Source organism: Artemia franciscana, chromosome 20 (assembly GCF_032884065.1).
Source record: "Artemia franciscana chromosome 20, ASM3288406v1, whole genome shotgun sequence".
Taxonomy (NCBI): Eukaryota; Metazoa; Arthropoda; class Branchiopoda; order Anostraca; family Artemiidae; genus Artemia; species Artemia franciscana.
Genome location: NC_088882.1, coordinates 32,893,931 through 32,913,771, shown reverse-complemented (window position 1 = coordinate 32,913,771; position 19,841 = coordinate 32,893,931). Strand labels below are relative to the sequence as shown.

The 19,841-nt window shown below is 33.0% G+C and overlaps 1 protein-coding gene across 1 annotated transcript in view; it reads right to left on the bottom strand.

Annotated features, from left to right (window-relative positions):
• Window positions 1-99: 99 nt before the first annotated feature.
• Window positions 100-19,841, bottom strand: part of LOC136040135 (uncharacterized) — a gene marked incomplete in the record, with an annotated part of 117,374 nt that continues 97,632 nt past the window's right edge. Inside the window, 4 exon segments of the mRNA XM_065724246.1 lie at window positions 100-1,611; window positions 5,231-5,414; window positions 12,049-12,464; window positions 17,275-17,558. Of these exon segments, the coding sequence (XP_065580318.1) occupies window positions 1,011-1,611; window positions 5,231-5,414; window positions 12,049-12,464; window positions 17,275-17,558 (1,485 nt within the window).

Below are 19,841 nucleotides of genomic sequence, written 5' to 3'. Positions count from 1 at the left end.
TTATGTTTTGTAACATAACACCTTTTGAACTACTAAAGCAAAATGCTCTAATACTATCAAATTTCGATACATTGTCATTCTGAAATGTTTTTAAACTTTTATTTTGTAATGCATTTTTAGGGCTATGAGTATGTCTCAATTTTTTATTTTTCAAAAAAAGAAAATTTCAATTTTATGAAATAGCTTCTTATAACGAAACTAGAAAAGTAACAAAAACATATATCATCAAAATTACATCTTCTTTGGAAAATTCACATATATTTCATGTTATTTGTTTGACAATTCGAGTAGAAAATCCAAAATCATCTGTAGTAGAACTTATTTCAAGTTTCAAACAGTTTTTTCTTTACTTCCTGAGGGTTAACTTCGTAAAACAAAAATACATTCCCAGAAGGGACAAAATCACCAGGATCAGAAAGATTTTGAATTGACTTTACGCTAGATGGCAGCTAAGCTCCTACAGTACTAAAATAATCACCAACAGCATTAATTTTTCCTGTTTTTAGATTTTTTTTAGGAAGGCGTTTTTAGGGCTATGAGTACGTATCAATTTTCTAGTGTTCTAAAAAAAAGAAATTTCTAATTTTATGAAAATAGCTCCTTTAGAAAATCCAAAATCACCTGTAGTAGAACTTATTTCAAGCTTCAAATAGTTTTTTTTTTTTTTTTTTTTTTTTTTTTTTTTTTAGTTTCTGATGAGTAATTTCGTAAAACAAAAATACATTCCCAGAAGGGACAAGATCACCAAGATCAGAAGGCTTTTGAATTGACTTTTCACTAGATATATTAAAATGACGACTAAAATAATTTTCCTACGGTACTAAAATAATCACCAGGATCATTAATTTTTTTTGTCCGTTAACCCGCTCCCCATTTTCCCCGTTTTCAGATTTTTTTTAGAATTCGTTTTTAGGGCTACGAGTACATATCAATTTTTATATTTCTAAAGAAAATTACCAATTTTATAAAATAGCTTCTTACAAAAATTAGAAAAGTAATAAAAACATATATCATCGGAATTCTGGAAGAATTTTCCATAGCCCCCTTCCCTCTTCCTTAGAAAATTCACATATTTCATGAAGTAAAGCACGGAACAAGGGGGCATTTCCAAGAGGTAGTTTGTCTTTAAATTCGTTTGTAATATCCTCAGTTGTGGCTTCCCCCACTTCCGGGGCCGCGAACAATAAATAATTACGAATCTCTCTAAGCAGTTCTAAATTCGGATCATCTTCTTGCAACACTGGGACTGGTTCTTCTACTTCCTCCTCTGACTCGGCATCACGACGTCGAAAACGTGGTCGTTCCCTATTGGCTATTGCTTGATCATCAAGTGTGCCTACTAATCGGTTTCTTTCTCTAATTTTTTCTAATATTTCTCTGCTTGTCAGTGGTTTACCGTCTTTACTTTCTTTACTTGAGCTTGCTTTTTCTTCTAACTTTCTTGAAATTTTCTTTTTTGATCGTTTTTTGGTTTCTTCTTTAAATATTGAATTGAAGTCCCACGAATCAGATTTTTCCACCCGCTTCTTTTCTTCACTTTTAACTACTGAGAGAGGCTTTGGAGGGACTGCACTTCGAATTTGTGTATTCTGTTTGGTTCCGAAACGTGGTCTGAAAATAAATAAAAAAATTAAGCTGAATAAATTCATTAAAATATTCAGTCAAGAGTACAATCAGGAGGTTATACTAATTCAAGAGATCGCCGAAAATAATTTGTCAAAGAAGATGACTGTTCATCTTCTCTGCTGAAGGATTAAATTACCTCTAATTTCAAAAACTACCATATTCGACTGGAAGCCTAGAACACCTCACTGAATTAAAAACAATCGACTTGATAGCCTGCTTCCTAGAATAGCAGGCACTTTTAGCACAATGCTCCATTTGAACACGAAGAAACAGAAGACGGCTAAGTAGTCCTGGCTGCCATAAACCTTAACAGAAGAAGAGGAGTTCCAGACACTCGTACGTCATCTTGGTTTTCATTTCGAATATGCAGCGATAAGATTAGTGCCTATATTACAACAAAAAATTAAACTCTTGAGTACCAAGGCCACCAAAATATTTGTAATCTCTGGATCCATTTTAAAAGATCTTGTTTTGGGTTGTTTCTAAATTATGAAGTTTTCAAGGCAATGCCATATTTGTGTCGGTGTTGCCACGTTGAACTTTGAAAAAAATAAGCCAAACCAATCAGTGCACTGTGACAACACTTTTTATTCCTAAAAATTAATATACTAAAAGCTTATTGTACGTGAAAATGACTAAACCTTCAAAGGAAATCAGCCCTTTCTTGAGGTGCTTGGTGACATTTGTTTTAAATTAATTTTTAAATTAATTTTTGTCATTTTTTCATGCACTTTCTCACATTTGAATTTCGTGCCCGCTTCTACCAAAACTGCATAACTGCATCTGGAGTTATTTTCCAATGAAAGAAATTCATTTTTTCTAATTTCCGAAAGCTTACTACTTCCACAGCAACTTTACTAAAATCATGACTCATCCTAAATTTTCACATAACCTTCCCATTATGGCACCATGGAGGGAGGAAAAGAGGAAATTTTCAATACTGGAAATAGTGAATACGCAAAGAAGAAATATAAGTCTTATTTAACAAAGGACAACACTCGGAAAGGTACAGAAACGAATGAGAACGAAAAGCAGGAAATAATTTGAATCAAGCGCTCGGATTATGTTTACTTTTTTTTTACAAAAATTCTCGATTCTCGAATAACCAACCTGAAATTTCATTTTTGAGTTGGAAATCAGGCGATTTGGTACTGCAATGAGTTGCATAGGTAGCATAATAAACAATTATTTTTCCGTTCCAAATGGGTTGGAATTCCTCTTTAAAGAAATATTAAGAAGTCCCCCCTTGCCTCCCAAATGACACCCCTGCCTGCTATACGTGATTTCTGAAAGTGGCGCACCCCCTTGAATATTAAAAAAGAACTCAGGTTCAATATTCCTGTATCTAATACTGATTTGATGGATAACATTAGACTATAAGACAACTATGTGCTTTGACATAGCCTTTCATTGCTGGAAGAAGTATTTTGACATACATTCTAGCTTGTAAATCCTCGGTGGAGGGTTAATTCAGCTGGGGCTGATTCGTATCAACTTTGTCATATATTAGAAAATCGTCCTCAGAGGGGATTTCAGAGGACAAGCTTCCCATGTAATTTGAAAGTTCCTAAAATATTTAATATGTCAGAGCCATTACGAAGCATGAAAATTTAAAAATATGAAAAACAGAAATTATGGACACAGGAAGGCAAAACATAGAACTTCTGAACAAAGAATTAAGGAAAGGTGAAGCATCGAAACTATGATGAATTTAAGGAGAATCTCGAAATTCTGAGACAGGGGGCACCACAGGCCTCCTACTTGCACTGACCCTGGAGACTCATCTGGTTCTATCTTTCCTGTGCTGTCATCAGATGAATACATCACCCATAGAAGTTTCAGCAATAGTTGCAAAAAACGTACCATCTCATAAGTTTCAACATCGAGCTCCCATCTCAATATCGCACATGAAGCACTGGGTAAAACCTAGTAAAGAGCAAACCACGAACAATCGTAGACGAGATTGAAAAAATAGGATCTTAAAAACTGTGTAGTGAGAAATATTTCCAGGGTAATACAATCTCAAGAACAATTGTTTATTCAGACTCGAATGAACCGCAATTTTTAATTACGAGACAAATTTTTAAGTACCAAGGATATCAAAATAGGACCATCTTAGATCTATTCGTTCATGAAAACCGGGATTTATAAGATTTATCTTATTGTTGATATATAATTCTAAACAAATCTCATTACATAAATTTTTTCAACACTTTTTTGCGAAACAAGCAGACACTTATCCTGTTTACACGACATGGCAAAACAAACGGTTCTAACACCCAATTTAGACACCCCAATTTAACACCCAATTCATAATCGATAGAGCTCTACAACTGTTCACTATGGAACAAATATAGGCTAGTAGGCACACTTAGAAACCCAGTAATAAAAGTTATATTTTCGAAATCAGACGAAAAACAGCATTCCATTGTTATGTCAAGAGTCAACAAGCAAACATAAAAGAATAGGATAGCCTAATTGATTTGTCTAAAAAGATTTTTTGTATGTAAGTCAATTTACTAATAATTTAATCTTGTATGATTTTGACAATACATATATTAATGTGCAGGGGCGTAGCTCCAGCATTATTATTGGGGTGGCAAGAGGCGTATCTATCTGGAGAGTCAAGGGACATGGGCCATATAATGATTTTTTCTCTAAATTATTGGAGAACAAATGACCCCCTTGCCCCCAAAACGAAGCCACCCTTAATTTCAAACTATGATTTATGGCAGTGTTTGACATTTGCTAGAGCAATCAGGAAAATTACATTTTTAGAGCTGTATGATAATACACATCAGCACATCAGCACATCAGCTGATACATATCAGCACAGTGGATTGATGCTCTGCTTGGTAATACGGAGCACCCTGGTTCGATCCCTGCTGCGGCAAAGTTAGGCGATAAGCTTTCTACTTGTCCCTGTAAAAAAAAACACTCAGCAACTGAACGTCTACTCGACGCCCTATGCGGCAGCAATGGCTCAGGAGGATATTCATTTATTTTTTTTTTTTAGAGCTGTATGATGATATTTTTTTGCTCATTTTCTGCTGATTATTCATCCACGTTCCTTATTTTCAAACTTAAGATTTGTTAAGCGTTAAACTACGTAACTGCATATGGGGGTCTTTTCAGTAAAAATTAAATTCCGAGGTTTTCCTATTTTTTTTTTCAATGTATATGGTTGTGTAATTTCCTATAACAAATTTAAAAATCGGGTCTCATTTTGGGTGTCGTTGGTTCTTTAAGAAATTGTTTACTACCAAAACAGTCTCCCATTTTGAAAAAGAAGGAAAAGTATATTTTTGTAAGGGTAGCACTTCAGTAAAAATTAAGTTCCGAGGTTTTCCTATTTTTTTCAGATGTATATGGTTGTGTAATTTCCAATTACAAATTTAAAAATCAGGTCTCATTTTCCGTGTCGTTGGTTCTTTAAGAAATTGTTTACTACCAAAACAGTCTCCCACTTTGAAAAAGAAGGAAAAGTATATTTTTGTAAGGGTAGAACTGAATTCATCCCTCCCCTCCCCCGTCTGGGTAATCCAGACAGGGCCCTTTTGAAAGAAAATAATAATATATAGTCCCCTTTAAAATAATTGAATACTTTTTTGAGCCATGGCTTCCAGTCCACGTTGGAATCCCTGACGAGGCGGAGAAGCATTCTCTTTTCGATTGCTTTAGGTGTAAAGCTGCATCTTTGGCTACTTTCTCGGCTTCAGCTTCGATTAATTCCAAGTCTACGCCAGTTGATTCCATAATGACATCATGCTGCATGGCAGACTGGAGTCCTGTAATTATGAATATTTAAATTGGTAATGGGCCCTTTGTCTTTGAAACGGTCAGCCAACGATGAGACTCGAAAAATGATTTTTAAGAAATAGAATCCCCTTAAAATGACATTAAAATTAGATCAAAGTCGTTTAAAACAAGTTCTTTAACCAAATTTAGATCACTCTCGAGGCAAAATTTCAAGCAATAGCTTGATGAATGATCTGCAATTATTAAGTCCCGTGGTGTAAGTACATGTTGTCCTCTCAGTAAAAGAGACAGCTTTAGTATTGTAGCAAAATAAAATCGTTTCAGATGGAACATTAATTTTATTCATGTGACCATGGCCGTTTCCAGAGGGAGGGCAATTGGTTTAGAACCCCCACCAAATATTTTGTCTAACGAGAACAAAAGTAGGGAAAAACACATAATATCGTAAAATACACATAATACATGTCCGACGAAACATTTTTTGCACCCCCACCGAAAAAAATCTTGTATATGAAACAACACGTGGCATCATACAAGCGTTTCTATTGCAGATTTTAATTAGACAACGCCCATGGAAAGTATCCCGTATAAATATACGTTAAAATACACAATATACAATAAAACAAGCACTTTTATTGCAGAGTTTAAATAGATAATGCCCATGGAAAGTTTCCCATATAAATACTTTTTACCTTAGGATGAATCAGGAAGGGGGTATCTGGTGACTTTACAACCTTCTATCAGTTTACCGGTGACGACTAAATTATACGTTTAACTCAAAACCCTAACAAATGTAAGGAATGCACTTAAGAATGTAAGGAACAAGCTAAATTAGAAAATGTTCTTCATTTGGTTAAGTTCCTATCCAGTTTTATTTCTACACAGCCAAAGATAGACAGTGAGGCTACCTTATTACCTGGACTGAATTAAATACTAAAAAAGCTGGATCTTGGTAAGCCCCAGTTCACTCGATTTAACAACAGTTAATTTTGCTAACAGTTAATTCTTGACTGATAAGTATCTTCAAATAACGGAAATTGCAATTTCAAATAATGTTACTGATTAGTTAATTAACAACAGTTAATTCTTGACTGATAAGTATCTTCAAATAACGGAAATTGCAATTTCAAATAATGTTACTGATTAGTTAATTAACAACAGTTAATTCTTGACTGATAAGTATCTTCAAATAACGGAAATTGCAATTTCAAATAATGTTACTGATTAGTTAATTAACAACAGTTAATTCTTGACTGATAAGTATCTTCAAATAACGGAAATTACAATTTCAAATAATGTTACTGATTAGTTAAAAAAAGAAGAAAACCAGTCTGAAAATTGGTCTTGAGAGTATTATAGTGAATGAACCTTTTTGTAGATAAGAGTTAAAAGAACAAAGCGAAAAGTAACAAGGGAAACTGAAGAGAGAATAAAACGCGCTTCGAAATGAGCGGAGCTCATTCAACGGGAATTTCAGAGGACAATTGAGCTCAACGAAACAAACATGTACAGAAAAATAAGAAAGAGGAATGAATATGGGTTTTATTTTTAGTTTCCCTGTGTTTTGGTGAATTAAAGTGATTGCTAGAAACTCCAAGCAGCCAATTGATTTTATTATTCAAAAAACAACTTTTCATGCCGATAAAACGCTTCACTATGAGGAAATTGTTAATACGCTGTCACTCTTTACAAAAAGAATTGAAAATCGTAATTGAACACCGTTCAAAGTTCGATAGAAAAGGAAGTAACCAAAGTTTATGTTCTCTCTGTCCTTGTTTAAGTGTTTTCATTGCTCGTGTTCTTTTTAAAAAAAACGGAAGAAAAAAATTGAACAATTCTATAACCATGTAGGTACACATACTTTTTTTAGGGGGGGAAAGCAACATAGAAGTTTCTACGTGCTGCTCGAGAGAGAAAAAAAAAAGAGAGAGAGAGAGAGAGAGAGAGAGAGAGAGATTAAAATCAATTTGCAAATAAAAGTGCTTTTAAGTTTTTCCTCAAGCTTATAAATTTTTTCATTGCTAAATCTTTTAGAACAGATCACTAAGCATTGTCAGTTTGAATAATAGTTGATACCTATTTAATAATTATTACGTAATTACTATGACTATCATATTAATAACAATGCAAGTATATAATATAAAGTATATACGTGGTTTATAAATAAATAGCAAATAAATCTATATATATATATATATAAAAATAAATTGTTTGTGTGTCTGTCGACTGACGTCATGTTTGTGTGTCGACTGACGTTATGTTCCAGGTTCCAGGTCCGAGAGGTTCCAAGTTCGAACCTTGGCTTTAGCATTAATACAAAAGAAGAAAAAAAACTAAAAAAGGTAAAAACTACAAAAAAAAACTAAAAAGAAAATACTAAAAAAACTAAAAAAGCTAAAAAACTAAAAAAACTAAAAAAAAGGTAAAAACTAAAACTAAAAAAGAAAAAAACTAAAAACTAAAAAAGAAAAAAACTAAAAAAAAACTAGAAAAAAGGTAAAAACTACAAAAAAAAACAAAAAAAAAAATAAACTAATAAAAAAAACTAAAAACTGAAAAAGAAAAAAAACTAAAAAAAGGAAAAAAACTGAAAAATAAAGGAGAAAAAGAAAACTAAAAACCGGGATACAGGGAATATAAATGACGACCGGGACACTCAAAGAGAAATTACAGACTGGGACACTGGGACACAAATAACGACCGGGAGATATAAATGACGACCGGGACACTCAAAGATAAATTACAGACCGGGACACAAATGACGACCGGGACACCGGGACACAGGGAATATAAATGACGACTGGGACGCTCAAAGAGAAATTACAGACTGGGACACAAATGACGACCGGGATACTGGGAATATAAATGACGACCGGGACACAGGGACACAACTACAAGGGGGATGCCGGGGGCACAGGGGGATATATAAATGACGACGGGGACACAGGGAATGTTCGATTAGCAATCACCATCAACAAAGCTCAAGGCCAATCATTAGAATAATCAGGTATAGATCTGAATACAGATTGTTTTTCCCATGGACAATTTTATGTTGCATGTTCAAGAGTCGGTAAACCTGACAATCTATTTATATGCACAGACAATGGGACATCGAAGAATGTTGTATATTCGCAAGTTTTACGTAGTTAAAAACATATATATATATATATATATATATATATATATATATATATATATATATATATATATATATATATATATATATATATATATATATATATATATATATATATATATATATATCTTTCTATATTCATAGGTGGGACACAGGCCCCCACCAACTAGGTGTTGGAGTGGCGCGAAGCGCCACCCCAATAGCTATTAGTGTATAAAAATTAGTCTAACACTATAACTAATTTTGAACGTTTAAATAAGTCATCAGGCACATACACTTTTTAATTGATAAATTTAAAGTAGAAAAAAGTAGCATATAATAACAAAAACTAAAATAGTAACAGTGTTGGCCAAGAATTACGCAATAAAAGCCTTCGCCCTTTATTTTAAGAGATCTATTACAACATCTTTGTGCAAACAAAAATTTAATAGCACTTAAAAACAAGAAGATATTTTTCAAAGTATTCTGCAAAATAACACTTTTTGAAAACACAATTCCAATTTTAAACCCATAATTAATATCTTTACCGTTGAAGACAGACGATGAATTTTTTTTGGGTGATAAAACTATTGTGTAATAGTAATTAGTATATACTTATTATAATAAATGTATATTATATATAAGTATGCAATAAAGTCATAAAGTATACAATAAACAATCAGTATAATAAGATATAACTAATTATAGAAATATATAAGAAGCACATTTTGAAAAGCCCTATATTTTTTACTTATCTGGCAAATGGACTTACTGTTTGAGATATATAAATTAGAAAAAATAATGTGTTAAAATAAGTTTCTACATTAGGCCAGACTAGCTTTTGTTAAAAATAATCAATTTTGGGTTACTATTGGCGGAGCTTCGTCCTTTACTAGGTTGCAGCTACTCCTACAACCATGATAAGAGATAGAAAAATATTTCGGATTGCAGCTACCCCTACAACCATGATAAATATTTCGGGTTGCAGCTACCCTTACAACCATGATAAATATTTCGGGTTGCAGCTACCCTTACAACCATGATAAATATTTCGGGTTGCAGCTACCCCTACAACCATGATAAATATTTCGGGTTGCAGCTAACCTTACAACCATGATAAGAAATAGTAAAAATATTTTGGGGTAATAGAAAAGAAATTACTTTTCAAGACATTTAGAGATAAAAGCAATTTTAATTTTGTTCTTTAGTTTACACTTTTTATTGGTTGTTAAACCTAAGTATTGGTTGTCCGAAGTATTTATAAACCTAAGTTAGGTTTACCTTTGGTAAACCCAAGGATAAAAAGCTAAGTATTTTAAGTTTGAAAATAATAATGCAGACCTAATTTAGTAAATATACTACTATTAACTCACTGCAGCACCAAGCCACCTGAGGCCAGCACAGCTAAACACGCTCCTCCTCCATTCCAATATATCCCGCCTTCCTCTTTACGGTCTCCCAGAAAGTTCTCTTTGACTTAAATCCTTCTTTAAAAGCTTTTCTCACCCCAACCGCGGACGACCTGCTTTTGGTTTAGCCCTAGACAGTTGGCCAAAAAGGACAATCTTCGGCAGTCCATCATCCTTCATCCACAGAACTTGCCCTAGTCATCTCAACCTTTCTCTCATTATAGCCCTGGAAAGGAGGATTGAACCATAATTTCAATAAAGCCTACTGTTTGAAATAAGGTCTGTCATGTGCCCAAAACAGTCCGAAGGTAGTTTCCATGGAAAACACTTGGCAAACTTTTCTCCGTTTTTAGAGTGCTCATACTTCAGACCCATACTTGAATACTGTCATCACTGTCGCTTCCTATATTATAATCTTGATTCGCTGACTTGTCTGCCTAATCTTCCAAATGTATTTCAACTGTAAAAAAAAACCCTGGGCCTTTGCTATTCTACTTTTAGTACTTTCACTGCACCAACTGACTGTAATAATAATACTATCTAGGTAAATGAAGCTGTCCACTTGATCGATACCCATCATCACTTTTTCATCTTCACTTATTCCTAACCGTAGCAACTTAGTATTCTTAGCATTAATTTTAAAACCTGTTCTTCCACCCTGAACTCACCAAAGCTCTAAAAGATCATTTACTTTGCTAATATTTTCATCTAAGATGCTTAAATTATCAGCATAATCTAAGTCCAGGACTTTTACTTTGACATGTGAATCCTTCGTCTCCTGTTTTCTTTGCAACACTTTCTAAGTCAAAGTCCACCAATATGATCCACATATGGGATAGAACGCAACCCAACTCAACTCCAGATTTAATACAAAAACAGCTAGTAACCTGATTCCTGCCTCAGCCGCAACAATATTATTCTCGTACATAGCACTAATCACTTTAATGTATTTGTCTGGTATACCACACAAGGATAAGACCTTTGCTAAAACTCTTCTATGAACAGAATCAAACACTTGCTCATAATCTATAAAACTACGGACTAAAGGTGTTTGATGACTCAGACACTTTTCAATTATTAATCTAAAAGTGAAAATTTGATCAAAATATCCTGAAACCGTACTGTTCTTCTCTTGAAACTTGATCTCCAGCATCTCTAGGTTTAAAAAGTATCATCATACTAATTAATTCGCTGCCTACAGAAACCGGGCTAATACTTCTATAATTACCCCACTCACTCTTATCTCCTTTCTTGAGGGGTTTATTTAGAGTTTTCGGTATATCGCTAGGTAACTCCCCATTTAAAAAAATCATGTTCATAATTTTCAGTAGCTTAATTCTGACCTCGAAACCACCATATTTAAGAAACTCATTTACCGTACTATCAGCACTCGAGACTTTATCATTTTTAATCCTTTTAGTACTGGCACTAATTCTTCCTCAAAAAATAAATCCTCCATCACATACTAAGGGTCAGACACCCTTTACTTCTTCTATATATCTTTTCCTGTAACTCCATCACAGTTTAGCACATTCTAAAAATGTTTTACCTATCTCTCTGAGACTCTTTCCTTATCAATGGTTAACTTTTTGTTTGAATCCGACTTCATTTTTAGAGGTTTCGGGCTATTTTTCAAAATTTCCTTAAATTCATTTTACAAATAACGTTTAACTATTAAAACTAATTTAGGTAAATCTTATCATTCCGGAATCAGGTAGAAATGGTAATTTTTCTCACTTGCCAGTTTTTAAAAACAGATCTTTCAATTTTTAGTTGCTATGGGCAATGGTTTGTCTTTTACTAGGCTACAGCTGCTACCACGAGGCCGAAAGGTTTTAAGGAAGGATTAAAAAAAATCGGAACATTTTGGATGGGGCTAAAGATGAAAGCGTTGGATGGATTAGGACAAAGGAGGAGCAAATTTAGTTGTTTTGGCCACAGTCGAATTTTTGCGGCAGTGAATTGTTAGAAGTATTATGAAAAAGCCAAAGTCTGACATATGACAGTAGACTTACTCACCGCAACTGCCATTTGAATAGTTGTTCCTATTGTCCTCCTTGTAGTTGCGGCTATACTCACTATCTTAACATTATATTTTCGAAGTTCATACAGTTCTATATTATACTATCTTCCACTTACCAGATTTTTTAAACAGCCTATGAAGCACATATTCATTCTGCTGTTCCTCTGACATTTTCTCAGTTTCTCTCTCTGCTTCAGACTTATACGAGGACTTTTTTTCCACATTTTCAATTACTTCTCCATCGATTTTAGCTCTTTTCTTCTTTTTCTTTGGCATTTTTTCCCGTTCTTCTTCTTCTTCAGCTTTACGCTTTTTTTTGCGAGGTTTGAAAAGCTCAGACCCCGTTCCAGCGAAGATGGCACCAGTCTCTGTGCCTTCTTTCTCCCCTTCTGTCAGAGTGAAAAGGCTATAGAGATCGGTTGATTTGAAAAATCTTCGCTGTTTAGGGTCTTTGAGTACTTTGTTGGTCAAGAATTGCTTAAATATTTGCCTATGATAAATCTTTTCTTCAATTGAACCAGAAGTAAGTAGCCTATAAAAATAAAAGATAATTAAGAAGAGAAGTATATATATATATATATATATATATATATATATATATATATATATATATATATATATATATATATATATATATATATATATATATATATATATATATATATATATATAAGATCATAATTAACCATCAGATTGCAAATTGAGCCTTTCAATGCGATTAACAAGCGAGTAAACCTCCAAACAAGCTCATATTTTCTATTATATCAACTCGGGGTGGGGACCTCATCGAAAATACTTGATGCTTATAACACAGAATCGTTTATTTCAAATTGTACTTCGAATCCTGAATTGGAATAGAAATCAAATTTAAAATTTTAATCTATAAAATTATCTGAAATTTCATTGAGGAGGGTACTATAATATATTTCTAAGTTAACTACGTCTTTTTTTATTTGGGGGGATTGAGATTAGTTTTTGAAGTTTTAACCAATTGAATTCTTCCTGTTTAAGTAACGAATAAATTATTACCTACTTTAAATTAGATCACAACTTTTTATGTTTCCAAAACCAAAATTATATTAGAAAATGTATTGAATATTTCATACTTTCAATAAATTTGGGCAGTGAGTACTATCCTGAACATACCTGAACAAACATGAAGACGAAGAAAAAAAAGTCATTTTGCGAAGGCTAAATTTTTTAATAATTTAAATGAGGACTTCGAAAATTTGTTAGAAGAGCCAGGCTGTTCGTTGGGTAAGGTGTGTATGCAAGCATAGCAAGGGGTACAGAAGCTGGGCCAAAATAAAGACAGAGCAAACCCACTAAAATTTCACATGGAAATAGTCAAAACGCATAAAAACGCAAAATTTTTCGAAATTAAACATAACAACAATTTCTTTCTTGTTTTTTTTTTTAAATTGAATTTAAAAAAATAAATAAATTAAAGGGAACAAAATATGAAATTTAACTAAATTATAAAAAAATATTATTGATAAATTAAAAAACATGGCAGTTCTCCCAAAAATATAATAATGTTCTATGAATATAATTAACTTCTGTGAAAGGACATATTACAAACTTTTCTAGACAATCAAAAAAAAAAAAAATCATTAAACTTTTCTTTAAAAAAAACTCGTCATGCCTATTAGAATATCATTCAAAAGTAGCTGATTCCCAACGCCCCCCTTTTTAAGTTTAATTTTTAAATTGTTTTATGGTTTCCAAAACGAGCGAAAAGCACCAGTACTAAACAACTTAATGTAATATTTATAGTTTTCGTACTTCTTCTTAACCTTGATACCGTTGTATATAATCGCTAAAACCATTTTTTTTTCTAAACCAGAGTCGAGCTAGTAGGTTCAGATTAAGAGGTTAGATTGTGAGAGGTTAGAGATTAGATTGAGTCGGCAAGAGCTTCGTCTGGACTGAAATTGTTTTGAATAATACATAATGTGAACTATTCTACTTAAAAATTCCATAATTTCATTTACTTGTTTTTATTTTTGGTGTTAGCAAAAATTACATCTTCATATTTTAGACCTTGTCGATGATAGTGTTACGAAAACTGCCTTATAAATAGGAAACATACGAGAACCGTCCAGGGCCAAACAGAAACAGGTCGTCCTCGTTGGGGTGGTAGGATACCGTAAAGAAAGATTTAAGAGGAATGGGAACTTCCTGGGTGCGGGGGGTGTAAAGAGGGAGGCTTTTAAGTTTGTATAAATTGGGATGGATGAGGAGCGTGGGTAGCTTTGTTGGCCACAGACGGCTTGGTGCTGCGGTGAGTTGTTAGTAGTAGTTGTAGGAATATTAATTTAAGACTATATTCATCTAAATTGAATTTACTATCAACATTATAATACTGAAAGTTGTATTTTTCACCAGAATTCAAGTTCCAATTGGTACAAGCAACGGGACGAGCTGCCTTATTGGATAAGAAATCGTTAGCGTGGCACTGTGATGTGTCTAATCCTAAATTCTCAAATCCATAGCCGTATCTGATGAGAAGGAGGGGGCATCATCCCATATGAAAAAAAAAATATACAACCAGGTATTCAAGCAATTTAGGTCCTTATCAAAAGATATTTCAATGCTTGTGTATTAGGCAGTTTAATTTGGGCAATATATTTGCACATTAGGGCTGGGGGTGAGGGTTGGGTTAGGTTAGGGGCGCTGTCCGAATGCATTACCCTTCCTCCCCAGCCTAATGCGCAAATATATAGCTAAAATTATATTATTATATAAACTAAAGGTTAGATGAAGGTTATATTTCATTAGGGTTGACCTAACTTCACTTACCGAGTGTGTACTGGCTAATACACAATCATTGATACTTCATTTATTTAGTATTAAATGTTAACAAAGAACTTAACATAGACACATTCCCTCGAAATACCAGGACAAGACATCGAAGAGGGATAATCAACATTCAAAAATAATAATAACAAATTTTCACGTCAGAAGGGGTTTCAAAAAAATAAAATTACAAGATTGTGTACGCAGCTACCACTAAATTAACCCTCAATAATCATAACCCTCCTTTAACTCATCAGCCAATGCTAAAATACAAAAAAATAACAATAATAATACTCATAATTAGGCATCATTTCATCAATTTGGTATCCTACCAATTTAATCATTAAAATTATCTTTAGAACACAGTTCATTTTTCAACAGCCTTTTAAATTCACTTACACCACAACTACACTAAATTTTCCCACCTAACGAATTTTATAACTTAGCCACTGTAAAAGCCAGAGAAATCCGACCTAGACCTGATCAGATTATTAACATAAATTTTATTTATCAGCCGTGTGCCATGGGAACGAGCCTCATTAACATGTGAACACACATAGAAATGAAAAGGCCTTATACACGCAATTACACAGGAAAACAAAAGTAACAAAATTAAGGAGAGCCACCGGAAGTATTTTCAACTTAAAGTAAGTCCAATGACACAATTAAGAAGAGCTAATACTAGCAAGTATTCTAATAACTATATTTTACAAACTTAGGACTGATTGAACGATCGAGGTAGAAGTTCCCAGTCATGCTGAGCTACAATACAAAATATAGGGGTGGATTAAACAAAATATCGCATATGGATTACATCCCTCGGGGAAAAAATATTTAAGTTGTCGAATTATGCAAACATGTTCATGACTTTACTTATACTTAGATACTTATCTAACTTATACTTATACTTTACTTTACTTAATACCAAGACTTTACTTATACTTAGATACTTATCTAACTTATACTTATACTTTACTTTACTTAATACCACGACTTTACTTATACTTGCAAGATGGCTAGGCCTCATTTTACAGAATAAGGAGGACAGAATACCAAACTAGGGTCAACTTTTGAACCTGCAGAAAATTACATTTAATAAAAATTTCATTTATTAACAGTAGATTGATTTGAATATTCATTTTATTAAAGCTGTTTCATTTATTTCATTTAAATTAATTTAAATTTCATTTCATTGACTTCAAAAATTCTTAATTAAAATTCATCAATATAATTATAATTACAAAAATTATATACTGAATTATAAAAATTAATAAAATTCATTAATTCTGTTAAATTTCATTTAGAAATACGGTTAGGGCTTCTTTTGTAATTCTAAATTTTGTCCCCTCTATATGGGATATTATTCCAATTGAAATAAGAAATTCGAGTCGTCTGAAATCCTTCAAGGCTGCAGTTAAGAGATTTTTCCTTGCAAAAGAATAGTATGTTTGTATTTATATGTATGTAGTTTATATGTTTGTATGTAGCACTATGTAGAGTAGAGAAGACTGTTTGTATTTATATGTATGTAGTTTATATGTTTGTATGTAGCACTATGTAGAGTAGAGAAGACTGTTTGTATTTATATGTATGTAGTTTATATGTTTGTATGTAGCACTATGTAGAGTAGAGAAGACTGTTTGTATTTATATGTATGTAGTTTATATGTTTGTATGTAGCACTATGTAGAGTAGAGAAGACTGCCACCTGTTGTCAACAAACCCTTTGGGGCTTTCTTAACAGGTGCTGCAAAGTGTTTTGTATACATTTTTAAAATAAAATTTATCTTATCTTCTTCATGTTAATGTAAATACTTGTTGTTCTATCAAATATTGTGCTGTTGTTACTGCTGTTGTCGTTGTTATTTTTGTTGTCGTTGTTGTTAATTTTATTATTGTGTTGTGATATTGTTGTTTATTCTGTTATTGTTGTTCATTTTGCTAGTGTGCTCTTGTTCTTATTGTTTATTTTATTATTGTGTTGTCGTTGTTGCTGTTTATTTTTTTAATGTGTAGTTTTGTTCATTTTAAAATTGTATTGTTGTTATTGTTGCTGCTGTGCATGTAATTACTCTGATGTTGTTGTTTTTTTTTTGTTACTGTTTTTTATTAATAAATTGTTGTAGTATATTGTGTTGTCTTGTTGTTGCTGTTCATTTTATTATTGTGTTGCTGTTGTTTATTTTATTAATGTGGTGTTGTTGTTCTTGTGGCTGATGTTCATTTCATTATTGTATTCTTGCTGTTGATTTTATTACTGTGTTTTTGTTGTTGTTGTTGACGTTCATTTATTATTTTGTTGCTGTTGTTTATTTTATTAATGTGGTGTTGTTGTTGTTGTGGATGATGTTCATTTCATTATTGTATTCTTGCTATTGATTTTATTACTGTGTTTTTGTTGTTGTTGTTGACATTCATTTATTATTTTGTTGCTGTTCGTTTTATTATTGCGTTTCTGTTTTTGTTGATACTTTTCATTGTATTCATACGACTTCAGATGGATTTGCAACTTTGAGTACATGTTTCATTCATACTCAGACTTACCGGAATATAGTGACATCTTTTCTTTGTCCAATACGCCACGACCTTTCTCTAGCCTGAACATCTGTCATTGGGTTCCAATCAGGATCATAGATAATGACTCGATTTGCACCTGTCAAGTTCACCCCTAAGCCTCCAACTCGAGTAGTCAGAAGAAACAAAAAGATGCCATTGTTGCTGTTAAATTTGTCAATTAAGGGCTGGCGAGCACCAATACTAGTAGAGCCATCTAATCGTAGGTAGGTGTAATTCATTGAACGGACAAATTTCTCGAATATATCCAACATCTGAAAATATATACAACATGTTCACAAATCAAACAGTTTGTTTGATTTGTTCAAACCGGCTCAACAGAAACAGAAACTCTAAAAAACGGAATTTTGATACCAATAGACATATCAGAATAATCAGGGTTTTATGCTGGTTTCAAATATATAAGTTTTAATAATTTTAATCTTACACATCAAAGGTTAAGGGCCTTAGATAATTTGCCTAATTTTTCAAAAAAAAGGAAACAACCCCTAAAGGTCATAGAATCTAAATAAAAACCACACCATTAGATTCAGCGTATCAGATAACCCAACTGTAGAAGTTTCAAGCGCTTATCTGAAAAAAATGCGAAATTTTGTATTTTATGCCAGGCGAAAGTTCACGGATGCGTGTTTATTTGTGTGTTTGTTATTTCCTCACGAGTGATGGTATCGACCCAGTGGTCCTAGAATATCATGAGAGGGCTCATTCGAGCGGATATTAAAAGTTCTATTGCCTTTTTAAGTTACCAGAAAATTTGAGGGCAGCTACACCCCCTCCCACGCCCCTATTTTTTAACAAAATCGTCTGATCAAAATTTTGAGATAGCCATTTCGTTCAGCCTATTTGAAAGGCCGAATAACTGTGCCTTTGGGGATATCATGACCCTCCCAGACCACTGGGAATAGGTCTTGTAAGTTAAAAATCTGCCTATTGTTCACATATAGCACCTGCTATTGAGAAGTATGCATACATTTTTCCTGGAGGATTTTCCTCGAGGATAATTTTCCATGGGGAGAGAAGTTTCCAGGGGGTTAATTTTTCAGGGGAAATTTTACACTGGGGGAATTTGTCACAAATCCTATACGAAATTCATCTTCGTTTTGCTTTCTCTTTTCCGTCATAATTTTACGCATGGAGATGTAAAGAGTAATTGTTGGGTTAAATTTTCACCAGGATTGAATTATCTAGAGAATACATTCTTGGGTAGGAGGTATTTTTTCCGTGGAGTAGCCAGATTCCCTGGCATTATTTAGAAAAACGATCAGAAATTAAATAAAAAACAAGGTTTTTCAGCTGAAAGTAAGGAGCAATATTAAAAATTAAACCAAACAGGAATCATTACCTATATGAGGTTATTCCTCCTTAAAACCTTGCTCTTTCAGCTAAAATGCTTAAGACTCTTGAAACACTATGTTCGTTTAATTAGAACAATAAGAAGTTTTTTTTTAAGTACTAAAAAGCTTTAGCGTAAAGAGCGAGGTGCTGTGGAGGAGTAATCCCCTCATATACGTAATAATTTCTGCTCGTTTTAAGTTTTAATGTTGCCCCTTACTTTCAGTTGAATAAACTTGTTTTTTTTTTTATTTAACTTCATGTAAGGACATTTGGCGTATCTAGTACTTAAACATCGGTATTTGCCTCTCACTAAATCGGACTATCTGTCTTGGCTTTTTCTACAATTAGCCATGGTTTGATACCCACAGCTACTTGATTTTAATTGTACGAATTAGCGATCCTACAGCTGTAATTTGTACAAAAACAGCCAAAATCTTACATCATCGAATTTCTTTCTTAGAATGAATACAATGTTTATCCTTAACAATATCCCCGAAATAAAGTAAAAACAAATAAAAAAAAACGAATAGAAAATATTCCGTAAACAAAGGTGCTGCACCCTCCCTATCCCCTCCTCTTTACACCAGAATTTACAAAGGTTAAGTCACAAGGCAAACCTCAGACATATTTTCTTTGCTCACTACCTTTAAGATAGGACTGAAGCCTCTAAAGAGCGTTCAAATCCATAAATTTTCAGTTTTTTGTGATAATTCCTTCAGATAAATACGGAGATGACAGCAACAGACAATCTACCCCCATATCCATATGCAGTAAGAGGGTGAATTCAATATCTGGTCTCAGATCTATCCATTCACCAAGACAGAATTATGATATTACTTACACTTTTATTGGGGAATATTCTAAACTTACTTAAAAATAGAGGAAGTGTCCTTTTTTTCGGTTTTCACTTAATTTCCAATATATTTTCAATCTAAAGAACCAGCAGATTTCAAAAATGCGATTTGGCGAATGCCAGCTATGGAATGCTATCAAAATTGTCTTTTTCTTTGGTACATGAATACTAATACATGAATAACCTTCTCGAAATACGAAGTTGTCAGTACTTTAAATATGAAGGTAAACCCCACAAGTTTAATATATGTGTCATAGATATACTTAAGAAGTATTCCCGGTCTTCCCTTAAGCAGCTCCCCAGAGATGGCTGACACTAATTCTTAAAGATTTTAAGTCAAATAACCAAT